This window comes from Phocoena sinus, chromosome 14, assembly GCF_008692025.1.
Source record: "Phocoena sinus isolate mPhoSin1 chromosome 14, mPhoSin1.pri, whole genome shotgun sequence".
NCBI classification, from domain to species: domain Eukaryota; kingdom Metazoa; phylum Chordata; class Mammalia; order Artiodactyla; family Phocoenidae; genus Phocoena; species Phocoena sinus.
Genome location: NC_045776.1, coordinates 61,772,234 through 61,788,610, shown reverse-complemented (window position 1 = coordinate 61,788,610; position 16,377 = coordinate 61,772,234). Strand labels below are relative to the sequence as shown.

The 16,377-nt window shown below is 42.9% G+C and overlaps 1 protein-coding gene and 1 long non-coding RNA gene across 7 annotated transcripts in view; one reads left to right on the top strand and one right to left on the bottom strand.

Annotated features, from left to right (window-relative positions):
* Positions 1 to 4,290: 4,290 nt before the first annotated feature.
* The window catches only part of CEP192 (centrosomal protein 192), a 94,502-nt gene continuing 82,415 nt past the window's right edge, over positions 4,291 to 16,377 (bottom strand). For 3 of the 6 annotated variants that reach the window (XM_032654090.1, XM_032654092.1, XM_032654096.1), the window contains exons 40-44: positions 14,153 to 14,272; positions 13,652 to 13,773; positions 12,094 to 12,223; positions 11,601 to 11,659; positions 4,291 to 4,738 (exon numbers count right to left, since the gene is read on the bottom strand). In XM_032654090.1, coding sequence (XP_032509981.1) covers positions 4,600 to 4,738; positions 11,601 to 11,659; positions 12,094 to 12,223; positions 13,652 to 13,773; positions 14,153 to 14,272 — 570 coding nt within the window. In that variant the 3' untranslated portion in view covers positions 4,291 to 4,599. Of the gene's footprint in view, positions 4,739 to 6,209; positions 6,457 to 11,600; positions 11,660 to 12,093; positions 12,224 to 13,651; positions 13,774 to 14,152; positions 14,273 to 16,377 lie in introns of those variants that run through there. The other 3 variants (XM_032654091.1, XM_032654093.1, XM_032654094.1) reach the window with 2 other exon arrangements.
* LOC116765051 lies at positions 4,734 to 6,129 on the top strand. The gene is made up of 2 exons (XR_004353112.1): positions 4,734 to 5,485; positions 5,703 to 6,129. It is a non-coding gene; the product is annotated as an uncharacterized LOC116765051 (long non-coding RNA).

Here is a 16,377-nt window from a genome sequence, read left to right as displayed (position 1 = left end):
AGCTTATATTTCTGATTTAAATTTAACTTCAAAGGGACTTAATATCTTGACTTATCTTTGAATTATAACATCACATTTGTCTTCTACTAAAAACCTTGGTTGCTAACAACCGCAATCTTTGCTTTATCCTGATATGTATGTGTATATATAGAAATTTAAAAATATACTTAAATAAACCTATAAAATACAAAAATACATATTTATGTTATATATTTTATATAAAATATAAAAATGGGCTCTCTTCATGTCCAGTGACTTCGGCGTAGAAACAGGCAACCCTCATAGTGGCTTTAACATCGACATTAAATAACAAAGGGGAAAGCAAACTTGTAGTGGGACCGAGTGACCCCAAGTGAACAGAAGGCACAGGACTGGTTAACCCTCCTCCTCCCAGAGGCAGGGCAGGTGCGGGCAGCAGCCCTACAGGTGAGGCTGACAGGAAACCTTCAGACCTCAGACCCGCTGGCACCTACTCCACAAAGGCCCCCTGGGGGACCGGCCCTGCTTCCTGGACACCAAACTGAAACACACGTCACAGCAAAGCTGAGGAGGAGCATCTGCTGAGAGGCCGTGACACCTGTAAGGACCTCGAGGGTCTCCACGTCTGAGCTTCTTCAGAAGGAAAGGTAGAACTTTACTGTGAGGTGTCATTTCAAAACCTTCTGAGAAAGACTACTGTCAATACCCTAATTAATAAGTGACATTCCATTAAGTTTACTGAATATTAGCAGAAAAAGTGATGTTCGGATTTTTAAATCTCTTATTAAATTCCTTTGTTACGTTTACCTCTTTAAAACATTTTTTTTTTTTTTTTTTGCGGTACACGGGCCTCTCACTGCTGTGGCCTCTCCCGTTGCGGAGCACAGGCTCCAGACGCGCAGGCTCAGCGGCCATGGCTGACAGGCCTAGCCGCTCCGCAGCATGTGGGATCTTCCCGGACCGGGGCACGAACCCGTGTCCCCTGCATCGGCAGGCGGACTCTCAACCACTGCGCCACCAGGGAAGCCCTTTAAAACATTTTTTATTACAAAAATAGTTAATAGTTGAACCTGGTGGGAAGTGGAGACAGGCCAGTGGAAGGCAGGCCTCCTCCCGCCTCAGGGCAGGGTTGTGAGGACAGAGCCCAGGGGGCCCGGGCGTCACCCTCTGCCTGCCACTCCCAGAGCCAACTGCCGTCCACATTTGGTGTCCACAGGAAGGTGGGTCCCCTCCACAGGGGTCTCCTCAGGGCTCAGCTGCAGGGGACCCCAAGAAAGCGGCCTTGAGCAGGTCCACCCTCTTTGCTGGAGGCTCCCAAAAGAAGCAGAGGAAGGGTGGCTCCTGGCAGCCACCCGTTGCACCTGCCTAGGTGGGCTCTGCCCACAGAGTCAGAGCCAGTGCACATCAGACCAGACGCAATTACTCACTTACTAGAGTAGGAAAAGTTAGTTTGCTAACGTTGTTTTGGCAAGGATGTAGAAAAACAGGTAGGAGACAAGTCAGCAATGTCCACTCAAATTATACTGCCCCTGCCCTGCCTTCCACCCGCTGTCCATGCTGCAGTGCTTTACCCGACAGGTGTCCTTGGAAATACATGAAGTGACAACTGCAGACGGAGAGTCTGTGTCACTGTTTGCAGCAGAAAGACTGAAATTGCCAATGTGTCCATTAAGACTCCCAGTTTGTCATTTATCTTTTGATTTTGGTTATGCTTTTTCCACCCAGAAAATTTTAATTTGTTAGTCGTTGAGTTGATCTCTTTCTTATGTGACTGTTTTTATTCCAAAATTAGAAATTAATAACTGATATTGTTTTCCATATTTTCTCCTGGGACTTTTATACTTTCATTGTTAACCTATGATTCACCCGGAAGCTAATCTGGGATAACCCATCTTTTCCCCACTGAGGTGCCACTTTTACCTGGCACTGAATTTCTGTTATGTATTTGGGGCTTTCGGATCCATCCTGCACATGCTAGTCTCACCCGGCTACTTGCAGTCCTGTCGTTAGTAAGATCTCAAGGGGTATTCATGCTACAGAGGAGTACCCGGCAGCAATGTGGACACGTTACCCCCTGCCCAAACCTGCTGTAACCTCCAGTGAGATTTTAAAGTCTTCTTCACGTAAATTTTACATTTCTTTATACGTTTATTCATAGGGGTTTTATTTTTTCCATTACTATTTTCTTATATAGAAAAACTGTTGATTTTTGTGTATCAGTTACGTAATCCAGTCACATTACTGAATTCTTTTTATGGTCTTTAAAGGAAACCCTCTTGGAATCCCAGGTCGACAATTACATCACTGTCCTGTGCGTTTAACCTCCTCCCTGTCTACCTCACTGGCTGCTGGGCAGCCCCCAGGGCCATGCCTCATACAGCAGTGGGCTGAGCAGTCCCAGCCTGCTCCTGACCAGCCCTTCCGGTGTTTCTCCATTCGCACAACCTGCTTTTGACTTGAGATATAAAAACATTATTGTGTGAAGCAACCTGTCATCCATTTGTAAGATAGTATATTATCCATATGCTCTTGATATTTCCATGGAAATACTTAGACACAGAAGCTCAGTGGATGCATCCACTTGTTCAAAGCATGAACCCTCTCCCCCATACCCCCATACTTTACCCACTGAGGCTTCAGAGGTGAACCGCCTTTGGCATAGGTGCCCATCAGTCGGCTGGGCACCTTCCCCGAGCACCTGGAAGGCAGGTAGGGAAGGTGCCCCATGGAGGGGCAGTGCTGGGAGGTGCCCCTCCCCCACCAAGAAGGACAGGCCTGTGGAAGCACAAGGGAGGGGGGACCAGGCCAAGGAGGAGGATCCGAGCTGGCCCGGCTCTGGTGGCACACGGGCCTCCCCTGAGTTTAGGAAGATGGCTCCAGAGAAGCTGACGCAGAGTCGCCCTTGTGCCCGAAAGCACAAGGGCAATGGTGGCGGCTGTGGGTGGCGCCCTGGCATCTGGCGTGGCGGGGTCTGCGTTGTGCCTGCTGGCCTCACAGCTCTCAGGGAGCAAGTCTCACATGCAGCCAAGTCCACAAGGTGGCATTTCCTCAGGCCGACCCCACAGAACAGCCATTTTGTGGGTCATCCCAAACGCAGGGAGGACCTCCTCAAGCGAGCAGCGTGGGGCTTCCCACCGACCTGAGGGCAGGTCAGCACAACAGTGGCCCTGGGCCTGGGTCAGCCTCGCTCATGGAGCAAACGCACAATCACCTCCACATGCGTCCGTGCATCTTCTGGGGTCAGCACCGGGCGCAGGAGAAGTAATGGTTATAACACCCCTGGGAGGATTGCGTTTCCAGCCACACTCTCACCACCAGCCTCTCCTCACCTCGTGTCACAGCCTGTGCTGCTCCGAGATCGTGCCTGCCCCTGCGGGATGTCCCCGCCGCACCCCTCCTGTCTGCACGAGCGACCATGGGCGTCGGAGACGGGAACACAGCCCAGTGCTCAGTGGGCTCTGGGCGCAGTTAAAGACTTACAGGATCTCCTGTCCCAGATCTTTCCCTGGGCATGAAATGAAAAATCTAAAGAGGAAACAAAACAGGGAAGTGTCCACTTTAGGAGTGTGGACACTGAAGAGAGCTGACACTGAAGGAGAGCAGTTTTAATCACAGAGGGATCAACAGTTGTGGGACTGCCTCTACCCTTCACCTGTGATTACTGACCCATGTGGCAGACGTGTAAGACTGTCTTAAATCTGTGCTCAGGAAGGAGAGTGTTTCTCTGTCGCGGTTGTAAATGCCGGGGGTTAGAGCCCTCCTGGCAGCTCTGCACACCCTCCGAGTTCCTTCTGCTCCATTGATAATACCCGGCTGCGACCGCCACGCTGCTGCACAACCACTCACCAGCAATGGCCACAGAGCAATTAATACTCACGTCTCTCCTGGAAGAACCAGGGAACGTCACAGAGGGAGAGCACTCTGTCCCCTCAGGCGGCTCACTGCCCTCACTCCCTGTGCCCCAGGTCCCTCTAGTACCTGATGGCAGTGCCCTTCTACACCGGATTCTGGAGTTCTCCCATCCAGCTTTAATTTCAATAAACGCTCTCTTAAAATATACCATCAACCTCTCCAATGTGTCTGCACAGAACGTGGAGCCTGCCCCACTCCGGAGAAAGACAATTTCTTTGAAAGAAAGCTTTCCTTTCTACTCTGGGCAATTAGCTAAAAGACAAAGGAACCGAGAAGGAACTTCTTAAGGGAAACAGAACTGTAATGGAGGAGAAAAATCACAGAACAGGCGCTTGAAAATAATTAGCAGAATAAAGTGATATTCTAATGTCTACATGACAGCATATAAAAAAAAACAAATTCAATGGAAATTAAGTTTATTTCTGGATATACCAACTAAAATATACGCCATATTTATTCAGAATATCATAATCAATGCAAAAATAGAACTCTCTTCTCCCCTGTAAAAGTTAAATACAATACTGTAGGATAGTTACATGATTATTTTAGTCAGGTCTTCAGTATTAGCTTCTCAAAAGAACAAATCTATAGTTAGAGACATCCAATTTATCATACAAAATATATACAAAGGCGTAACTGTAGTATAGAAAAAAATGAAGTTACCAAAATATAACTTATGTCATTTACTTTACACAAAATGGACTCTAGTTAACTTTTCCCAAGAGCTTCACCAATGAGTCGAACGGCGACACTCTTGCCTTCGTCAGTTTGAACAACGAGCAAAGCTTCAAACTTGCCCACGGACCTGGGCTTGAACTGCACAGGCATGTTGATGTAGTGCTGGGCTCTGCAGAGAGAAAGGGGTGTCAACACCAAGGCCACGGCACACGGAGCCCCTCCAGCCTCACGATGCCTGGCAGAGAGCAAACACGGTCAAGGACGCAGGAGCCAAGAGGCCCAGGGCCTGGTGCTGCATCTGTAGAAGCAGGAGGCCACCGGCTCCCAAAAGGTCAGGGAGCACGTGCCACCAACCGCCCCCGGGGCAGCGGGACCTACATTTACAGGGCTGGTGGGTTTTGCTCCAAATTTCATATGAAACCTTCCAAAGGTCTTGAAAATTTATTTTCAGATTCTATCGAGGCAGGTAATGAATGCCCTGTGCTTAAAAGTAGTACATGGCGGCGGGGGGGGTGTTTTTGCTCATAAAATGAGGTCCCAAAAGCTTCAAAAATACACCTTTATTCCCAGGGAATGAGACAAAGGCACTTTCCCACACCTGTGTGATGTCACCAACTTTCTGTCTTAATCATTTTTGAGTGAAACTTTACAGCTTTCAGACTCTCCTCAGAGGGCAGGGGCTCCGCCCTTGATCTCAACCACATGTGTTCAGGATCAGCCACTGGATCTGACCTGTGCTTTTGTTTCCAGCATGTTTCCTGATGAACCCAGCACAGTGGGCTAGAAATTCAGAAAACAGTCTAAGTATTTCAAAGCCCTTTTCCTGCATGTAACTGATAACGCAGAACATACATATTTAAAGTCTGGGTCATTTTCCTCCAATGCATTTACCTCATTTCCCCACATCAAAGTTAAGGTGCCTTTAGGGCTTCCTTGGTGGCGCAGTGGTTGAGAGTCCGCCTGCCAATACAGGGGACGCGGGTTCGTGCCCTGGTCCGGGAAGATCCCACATGCTGCGGAGCGGCTGGGCCCGTGAGCCATGGCCGCTGAGCCTGCGTGTCCGGAGCCTGTGCTCCGCAACGGGAGAGGCCCGCATACCGCAAAAAAAAAAAAAAAAAAAAAAAAAAGTTAAGGTGCCTTTAAAAAAACTGGTACCTTTCGACGGCACTGACAAAGGACAATTTTCTCTTTCATGTTAGCATCTCAATCCTCAGAATGACGCAGTACAATCTGCCAACCTAAGAGGCTTTTTAACTTATGAATTACTAAAAGCATTAAAATACCCCAAGTAAATCTCTAGAGGATCCCATTATTAACATGGAATAAAGAAACCCATATTTAACTGAGGAAGGATTTTGAAAAACATATTATGACAAACATGTATCTCCTGCTTTAGATTTACAGACACTGAATAAATGGGGGGTGCAACTTGAAAAGAACCACGGATTCACACAACTCCAGCACCAGCAGTGCAGCAAAGCAGTGACTGTGCTGTTACCAAGAGGGCTTTACACTCTCTCCACACACATACACACTCACATACACACACACACGCACACTCCCACCCCCCCACAGCACACACTCACACCCCACACACATGCACACTCACACACACATATACACACGCACACTCACATACAAACACACACATACACACTGATATACACACACCACACACATATAAACACACCGCACACACACACACACACACACACACACGGGAACACGTAATAGGAAAGCACATAGACACAACACAGAGATCTAGTTTAAAACCTCCTACCATCCAATGACGAATTTTGCAGCAGAGGCCCCAGAGCAAGCAGCAGGAGGTACAGAGGCAGGGCCGGCGGGGTGCCCAGAACCCCCTCACCCCTCATGCCCGTGAACCTACAAATTACAGCAACCGTAATTTTTCTTTTGCTTTAACTTAAAACAAGCACTTTGCTGCTCCCTGGCTTCCCTCTGAAGGACACAGCAGGGCCTGGCCGCTCAGCCGCAGGGGCTGGCTCACCAGGACCTGCATGCGCTGCTGTGAGCCCAGCAGACGGGGCCTTAGCTGCAATGTCCCAGCAGAGATTAGATTTGAACAAAGTTAACAGAGGATGCTTTCGGGGTAAGTGGAAACACAACAAATTCTTCTTAAAAAGACATGAGAAAGAGATGATCACCTAGAGCCCAAGACAGAACCTTTACCAAAAAACTGCTCATTAATGCTCCTTTTCCATTAGCTCCTTCACAATCCACCACTTTCCATGGATGACATAAACCTGCCCAACACACGCCCTCCCCCAGCACCTCCGCCTAAGGCAAAACCCCCAGGACGTGCGGGGCTCCCGCCTACTGATCTGCAGTCAGCTGACAGTCCCCACCGCAGGAGGACAGCCCGGGAGAGGGGCCTCCTGGGAGGGCGGACCCGTGGTGACGGAAGCCGCGCTACTACTTGGGGAGTGGGGTTCACGGGTCCCAGGGCAAGTGGCCCCTGAGGAAGAGAACGTGACCACAGGGGACAGGGAGGGGCTCCCCAGGAGCCTCGGCACAGACTGTCTACCCGCCACAGACTGTCTACCCTCCGAGGCCAGCGCCGCCATACCAGCCCCCTACAGCTCATGAGCCCGTGCAGGGTCCAACAGTCTCGTTCTTGGGACAGGTACAAAGCCCTCCGCGCCTGCACTGACAGCAGCCCCTGCCTCTGTTTGTGGAAGAATTCTCAGGTGAGCTCCACTTTAGGAGAGTGGACACTGAAGAGAGCTGACAAACCGCTACTTCTCCGAAATAGAAAGAAGTCATTCTTATATATGAAAAAACCAGCTTTCCCAGCTTCCTTTACGTAAGACTTAAGCCTACAGACATGTCATGAGAGAAGACTTTTCTACGACTTAGAGTTTACTTCACCTTGTTGAACAGATCAAAGTTACTGCTTTGCATGCATGGTTTTCTTATTCATATTTCATCAAGTTTATACTGAGTTGCTAATTATTAAAGTTGATGCTGGAATCTGTAACATTATATATTTATCCTAAGTTCCATAATGAAATGCATCAGAATAACTTTACCTGCCACCAATAAAGTATAAAATTACCTTATTGAAATTTCTTTTCAAAGTATAAAAAGTTAAAAACATTTTAAAATAATAACATGTTTGAAGAGTATAAGCAAACAAAATGTATCTTGTGATGCTATTTTAAATGCTAGCTTATGTAAACTGCCCGAATTTTGCTTAATTAAAAATAGTTTCTCATGTTTCTAAGTTCTCTTAGATGTTGTGACATGACCTAGGCTGCAGAGAAAAGCAGTGAGTGTCTAATTCAGGACAGCTTAAAATGTTCTAGCACTGGAATGGCAAGTCACCAAGTTCAACTCTATAAAAATGTCTACTTTTAGATTACTAGAATGAACACATTTTATATTTTAAAATTGGTTTTTAGACAAGTTGAAACTAAGCAAAACGCCATCTCATTTATAAAGATTCCTTGTTAGGAATGCTTTAAGCATCACACCTGTCATGTCAACAGCACTGCAGGGAGCTGTGCGTGAGGAGGAGGAGGAAGTGCTGCTGGGACACGAGATGGGCACCCAGGCGCACGAGGAAGAAGGACACTACCCGCTGGTCACAGGGGTAGGAGGAGGAAACTGAAGGTGGCAATTATGAAAATACTCTGACATGTTAACTGCCAAAATTACATTTCAATTTAGGTCGTGTGGTCTCCTGTGAAGGTCTAACAGCTCACTGGCGACCACAAACTGCCTGTGGGCCTCACTCAGCTGGCTGGTCCCTACAGCCCTGCTAGGCCAGAGGCTGCCGCATGTAATGCCATTGGGATCGAACACAAACAGGTTCTTTTTCTACAAAGGATCAAGAAGGAGCTGATTTACAAATTTCAGCTAAAATATAATTCAATTTTTAAAAATCTGTGAAAGCAAATTAAGCAAAGAACATAACATCAGAAGAAAATTTGAAACTACAGTGTATTTAATGATGAAAGCTGGAAAAGGAATGTATCTCCAGGTAAGTTGACTGCATCATCCTTCAGCCATAAAATGGGCAAGTGGCATAAAGCCAAGTAATTTAACAAGTTATTGTAAGTAATGAGTCCTTACCAAAACTGTAGATGAGCTGAATGCAAATAGTGTTTTTTAAAAAGCTGTTAGGCTCTTCAAGGGAATTTCTTTTAAATCTGAAGGTTTCTTGAACTTTTTTTAAAAAGATTTTTTTAAAGATAAAAGCTCCTTGAAACAAAAATCTGAAGCCCCTCCAGTAAGCTGTGACAGGTATACACTGGTTTACACATGAGTATTCCACCCCCTCTGCTTCACGTTTAAAGACACACACCTGCAAAACACTGACCAAGCTCAGGGATGTGAACCAGACACAGAGTAAACGGGAAGCAGAGTTAATAAGACCATTATGATAAAGTTCAAATTCAGATAATAACGGTGTTCAGGACAGATCACTTACTCAGTATCACTTTGTACTCTGTTACTAAAAAGTGTCACAACTGGGAATTTAAACAACCTATTTTTAAATAGGTGAATTGTTTCTGCAGCTCTGCCTCAGTTCAGCAGAGCCAACCTACTCTACTGACTGTGGAATGTCGCCAGTCTCAGGCCGTCATGGGAGGGACCCACAGATAAGAGCTCAGGGCAGCAAAGCGTGAAAGCTCAGACTTAGGAGTGCTAAGGCCCAGGCCCCTCTCATCCATGTTCTCACTGAAGGGACTGGCTGGGAAAGCACTGACAGAAACCGTGATGCTCTATCGACATTGTGGGTCCTGCTGGGGCTCCCCAGGACCACCTCTCACATACTCCTGTAACGAGTCCAGGCTGCCAGTGGCTTTTCATCTCCATTTCACAAATTAGGAAACAGGCTCAGAGAAGTTAAGTCCATGGTAGCTTTCTAGGTATATTCATTGCTGACTCTGCACAACTCGTGCCTTTAGGTTGGGCTCCTGAGAGGCAGGTTTCATAGCACATGGGATGGGGGAGGGGGGACGAGAAGGGGAAGAAAGGATGAGAGGTGGAGAGAACGGTCCCCACGACTCATCTTCCAGTATCTGGAGGTAAGTGTAAGCTTCTGAGTCAGTGCTGCTGGGCTAGTAACTCAGAGACAGCCCTTGAACGCCTGCAAGTGGGCCAAGTTTTCACAAAATATAACATGTTTCTGGGACAGCCTCTTGATGCTAAAATGAAAGATCTTATAATAACTAAATTGTTTAATTAAAGATTCAAAGATGAAGATAAAATTATTTTTCAGTATTAAGTGCAACAGAACTCTACTGTTAAAATTCTAAATAACAGTGACAACCCAGTTTGAGATTTCAGCCTTTATGTACATCATATGGAGAAAGAAAATTAGCAAGACCCTAAAACAATTAACAAAATGGCAGTAAGTACATACCTATCAATAACATGTAAATGGATTCAATGCTCCAGTCAAAAGAGCAGCTGAATGGATACAAAAACAAGGCCCGTATATATGCTGCTACAAAAGTCACTTAAGATCTAAAGACACTCATAGACTGACAGTGAGAGGATGGAAAAAGGTATTATATGGAAGCAACCCAAGTGTCCATCAACAGATGAACGGATAAAGATGTGGTGTAGATACACAGTGGAATACTACTCAGCCATAAAGAAGAGTGAAATCTTGCCATTTGCAATAAGATGAATGGACCTGGAGGATATTATGCTAAGTGAAATAAGTCAGAGAGAGACAAATACTGTATGATTTCACTTCCATGTGGAATCTAAAAAACGAAACAAATGAACAAACATAACAAAACAGGAATAGAGTCATAGCTACAAAGACAAAACAGGTGGTTACCAGAGGGGATGGGGGTAGGAGGAAGAAAGAAATAGGTGAGGGAGATTAAGAGATACAAACGTCCACAGTTCCAAAATAAATGAATCACAGGTATGAAATGTACAGCGTGGGGAATATAGTCAATAACTATGTAATATCTTTGTGTGGTGATGTATCATCCTAGATTTAGTGTGGTGATCAGTTTCAAATGTATAGAAATAAAAACATATAGAAATACAGGAATTAACAGTGTTGTAGGTCAATTATACTTCAAAAACAAATGCATAGAAAAGATCAGATTTGTGGTTACCAGAGGCAGGGGGTTGGGGGAGGGAGAACTGGATGAGACAGTCAAAAAGTACAAACTTCCAGTTGTAAGGTTAAGTACGTACCAGGGATGTGATGTACAACACGATAAATATACTGAACATGTTGTACATTATATATGAAAGTTGTTAAGAGAATAAATCCTAACAGTTCACATCGCAGGAAAAAAAGATTTTTTCTATGTCTTTAATTTTATATCTATATGAGATGATGGTGTTCACAAAACTTACTGTGATAATCATTTCATCATGTATGTAAGTCAAATCATTATGCTGTACACCTCAAACTTACACAGTGCTGTATGTCAATTATGTCAATAAAACTGAAAGAATATATATACATACATACACCTTAAAAATAAATAAAAACAAACACATTTTTAAAAAAAGAAAATAAGCAAGGATGACAAGAAAATGTAGCCCTGATTTAAGAACAATACAGGGTTATTTGAAGAATGACAACTGGAAAATAGGATAATAAAATTTTCCCAATTAATCTGGGAAGGTTTTTGTCCTAATTAGTTAAAATTTAAATCCCTGATTCTCAGTGTAGTGAAAATAACATGTGACGCAGAAATCACTCTAAAGTTAATCACAAGATAATTAAGGTTCTATGTAAGTATATGGCTGTCAAAATACTGGGAAACAGGAGTCACGCACTAAGTCCAAACACTGCGCAAGTTTGAGTTGCTACTCACCACACGTACCCACAGGTCACGGAATGTTTCCCTAGCAGGTTCCTTGTCTCCTTCACCACGTGCTTGGTGCTCTGTGGTGTTGGTGAGGAGGATGAGGGGTTGCAACAGAGAGAGACCTCACAGTCCTAACCCCCAAGAGCAATCTCAGGCTCCTAAACACAAAGACCTGCACTCGGATGAGAACATTTTGATTTATGATAAACTCACCTCAAAGAATATTTTGAATGTTTGACGTAGAAAGGCTCTCTGGGACTTAAAAACTTGAGCTGGAATTTAATATGAAACATTTTATGAAGTTATACAAGTTAGATATTTGTGCATACTTAAATCAACATACCGTATAGCCACAAAATGAGGTAAAACAATAAATGCTCATGAAAACACTTAGGGGAAGTTTAATGAGTTTATTCTAGTTCTAACTGGAGTAAATGTTATCCAGAAATATGTTGGTGTGATAGTACAGAAGAAAACAAGAGGAAAAATTAAAAAATGAAAATATGAAAACAAATACTAAATAATTTTCAATTTTCAGGTAAAGGATCATGAACTTCACTTGAGTTTCTTTTCAAATAACGGTATTAAGGCATTTTAAAACTTAACTATTATAACTTAAAACAAGCTTCTAATTATCAGGAAAATGTTTATCAAATAGTAGAATACACTTACTTTTCCAAAACCCACAGCTAGATTTCCAACTTACCAAGTGTGTAATAAAAGAATTATTTCGCAAATTGACTTTCAACGTCCTTGACTCGCCAACTCTCGTTGGCAGAAACCGATACACATCTTCTGGGGCATAAACTCCACGGTGGGTGAGGTCAAGCTGCCTGCTATGGAGATAGGTCTGAAGGTTAACTATTTAAAATCCATATTTGTATATATTACATTATGAAGTGTGGCTTTGTTTTCTCCCGCAACTCAGTTAAAGTAGCTCTGTAAAGGCGACTGACTAATGTGTGTTAAGACAAACTGCTGGCGGCAGGAAGTGTCCAGGGGTGCGGGGAAGCAGCTGAGACAGCAGCAGCGCTTCCACCTCCCTGAGAGGAACTTAACATATTTTCCTTACAAGCACCTTCCTCCACAACTAAGTTAGACCTAAATGTTAGGTAACTAAAGATTATAAGAAACATTTTCATGTAAGTCAGAAAGAAAAAGACAAATACCATATGATATCACTTATATGTGGAATCTAAAATATGACACACATGATCATATCTAAGAAACAGAAACAGACTCATGGACATAGAGAACAGACTGGAGGTTGCCAAGAGGGAAGGGGGTGGGGGAGGATGGAGTGGGAGGTTGGGGTTAGCAGATGTAAGCTTTTATAGAGAGAATGGATAAACAACAAGGTCCTACTGTATAGCACAGGGAACTATATTCAATATCCTGTAATGAACCATAATGGAGAAGAATATTAAAAAAAGAATGTATGTATATGTATAACTGAATTGCTTTGCTGTGCAGCAGGAATTAATATAACACTGTAAATCAACTATACTTCAATTTAAAAAAAGTTAAAAAAAAAAAAACACATCCCTGAAAAAAATTTTTTTTTTTCATTAGGTAAAACATTTACATACTATCATTAAAGCTTTGTAAGCTGCTGGTATAACATACATTTTTCGAAGTTTTTAAGAATCTACTTTCATACACTGTGTTTTGGAATGTAAATTGGAACAGCTACTTTGGGAACATTCTTTGGCAGTTTAAGGTTAAATAAATTTCTACCGTATGACCCAGCAATTCTACTCTTAGATATTTTTACCCAAAAGAAATGAAAAAATATGCCCACAGAAATACACATATAATAATATTCACTGCACTTCATTCACAAGGGCTCCAAGTCAGAAGCCACCAAATGTTAAAAGGAAAATGAAACAATCGTGATGTGCTCCTATGATGGGGCACGAGAACTCAACAACAAAAGGAACAAACCATAGGTACACTCACCAACACAGATGATCCCGAAATCATTACGTTAAGTGAAAGCCAGACACAACTTGAGTGCACATGTGCATGAAATTCCACAAAACTATGACAACACACAGGAACAGAACAAATCCTGGGTGAGGGTGGGGGTGGCTGCAGAGAGGCATGCATGTGAGGACGCTCCAGGAGAGAGAAACGGTCTCTACCTGGCTGCAGTGGGGGTGACGTACATCAATCACAGGTAAGCCACTGGGCATTTTACCGAATGTAATTATATCTCAATAAAGCCCTGGGAAAAATTCATGAGAATGACAGAAATAACATACCCAGGTATGAGAGCAGACGCCTCTGATACAGGTTGTCTTCGGGGCTTAAGTAAATTATCTATTTTAATGAGGCTATTTGTGGAAATGCATGAATTTTCAAGCTCACGTTGTGCTTTGACACTCTGTATAAAAAAATCACAGGGTGGAGGAGGAGAAATAAACATGTGGACACTTACCTATTTGAATTCTACTACTTCCTTCCTAATTTTTAAAAAGGAGATTTATGATTTCTAAATTCCTTTAATCACAAAATGCTTTATCTTGCACTGTTTCTTTCTCTCTCTTTCTCATACACACACACAATCTTACCTAATTAAGGCAAGCAAATTTCATAGAGCCAATCAATAAAGACACATAAGAAAACTAAGATGATAAGAATCTATAACAGAATTAATGGGATAACAATAATACCAAAAACAACAGGCCAGTTTTTCATGCCAGTTTCCCTTGGTGTCTTTAAAACACACCCAATAATTTACTTAAATTCAGTGTAACACTCACGTGTCCAGAGAGCTGGAATCTCAAGGTGTGCTTCAGGTGAGGCTCTTTAAGAGGGTGACACTCCACATCCCAAAACTGGGCATAGTCCCCTCTATCTCTGGGCAAAAACGTGATGGAGACCTACAAACAACACATCCAGGAGAGAAATTCAGACACGGAACCTTACACACATGCAGTTAGATTACCAATTCAAAGTGTGGTATGAAAAAATTGAAGGGAAAAATGTCTTTGCTTTGGCTAATTCTGCCACTAATCAGATCCAAGTATACTTTTCTTTAAGGCTTTAAGTAACACATTCCTCAAAATGTAAATTTTTTAATTAAAAAAAAGTTATTAATTACTGTAGCTCTGTAGTACAGTCTAAAGTCAGGAAGCCTGACTGCTCCAGCTCCATCTTTCTTTCTCAAGACTGCTTTGGCTATCTGGGGTCTTTTGTGTTTCCAATCAAATTTTAAAATTTTTTGTACTAGTTCTGTGAAAAATGCCATTGTTATTTTGATAGGGATTGCACTGAATCTATAGATTGCCTTGGGTAGTATGGTCATTTTAATAATATTAATTCTTCCAATCCAAGAACACAGTACATCTGTTGTGTCATCTTTAATTTCTTTCATCAGTGTCTTACAGTTTTCTGAGTACAGGTCTTTTGCCTCCTTAGGTAGGTTTATTCCTAAGTATTTTATTCTTCTTGATGCGATGGTAAATGGGATTGTTTCCTTTTCCCTTTCTGATAGTTTGTTGTTACTGTACAGAAATGCAACAGATTTCTGTACGTTAATTTTGTATCCTGCAACTTTAGCAAATTCATTAATAAGTTCTAGTTTTCTGGTATAGAAAATCTTCAGGATTTTCTAAGCATAGTATCGTATCATACGGAAACAGTGAGTTTTACTTCTTTTCCAGTTTGGATCCATTTTATCTCTCTTTCTTCTCTGATTACCGTGGCTAGGACTTCCAAAACTATGTTGAATAATAGTAGCGAGAGTGGACATCCTTGTCTTGTTTCTGACCTAAGAGGGAAAGCTTTCAACTTTTCACCGTTGAGTGTGATGTTCCCTGTGGGTTTGCCATATACGGCATTTATAATGTTGAGGTATGTTCCCACTTTCTGAAGAGTATTAAATCATAAACGGATGTTGAATTTTATCAAAAGCTTTTTCTACATCTATTGAGATGATCATATATTTTTTGTTTTTAATTAATTGATTGATTGATCAATTAATTATTTTGGCTGCTTTGGGTCTTCGTTGCTGTGCACAGGCTTTCTCTAGTTGCGGCGAGCAGGGGCTACTCTTCGTTGTGGTGCACGGGCTTCTCATTGTGGTTGCTTCTCTTGTTGCGGAGCACAGGCTCTAGGCACGTGGGCTTCAGTAGTTGTGGCGCACAGGCTTAGTTAGTTGCTCCACGGCATGTGGGATCTTCCCAGACCCGGGATCAAACCCGTGTCCCTTGCAATGGCGGGCGGATTCTTAACCACTGCGCCGCCAGGGAAGTCCCTGATCATATGGTTTTTATTCTTCAATTTGTTGATGTGGTGTATCACACTGACTGATTTGCAGATACTGAAAAATCCTTGCATCCCTGGGATAAATCTCACTTGATCATGGTGTATGATCCTTTTAATGTATTGTTGGATTCAGTTTGCTAGTACTTTTTTGAGGATTTTTGCATCCATGTTCACCAGTGATATTAGTCTGTAATTTTCTTCTTTGTGTGATATCTTTGCCTGGTTTTGATAACAGGGTGATGATGGCCTCATAGAATGAATTACAAAGTGTTCTTTCCTCTGCAATTTTTTGGAATAGTTTGAGAAGGAGAGGTGTTAACTCTTCTCTAAATGTTTGGTAGAATTCACTATACCACAAAGCTACAGTAATCAAAAACAGCATGGTACTGGCTCCAAAACAGACACATAGATCTATGGAACAGGACAAAAAGCTCAGAAATAAAACCACCCATCTATGGTCAATTATCTACAAGAAAGGAGGTAAGAGTATAAAATGGAGAAAGGACAGTCTCCTCAGTAAGTGGTTCTGGGAAAACTGGACAGCTACATGTAAGAGAATGAAATTGGAATATTCTTTAACACCATATACAAAAATAAACTCAAGATGGATTAAAGACCAGAAACCATAAAACTGCTACAGGAAAACAAAGGCAGAACACTCTTTGACATTAATCATAGCAGTACTTTTTTTGGATCTGTCTCGTAAGGTAAAGGAAAT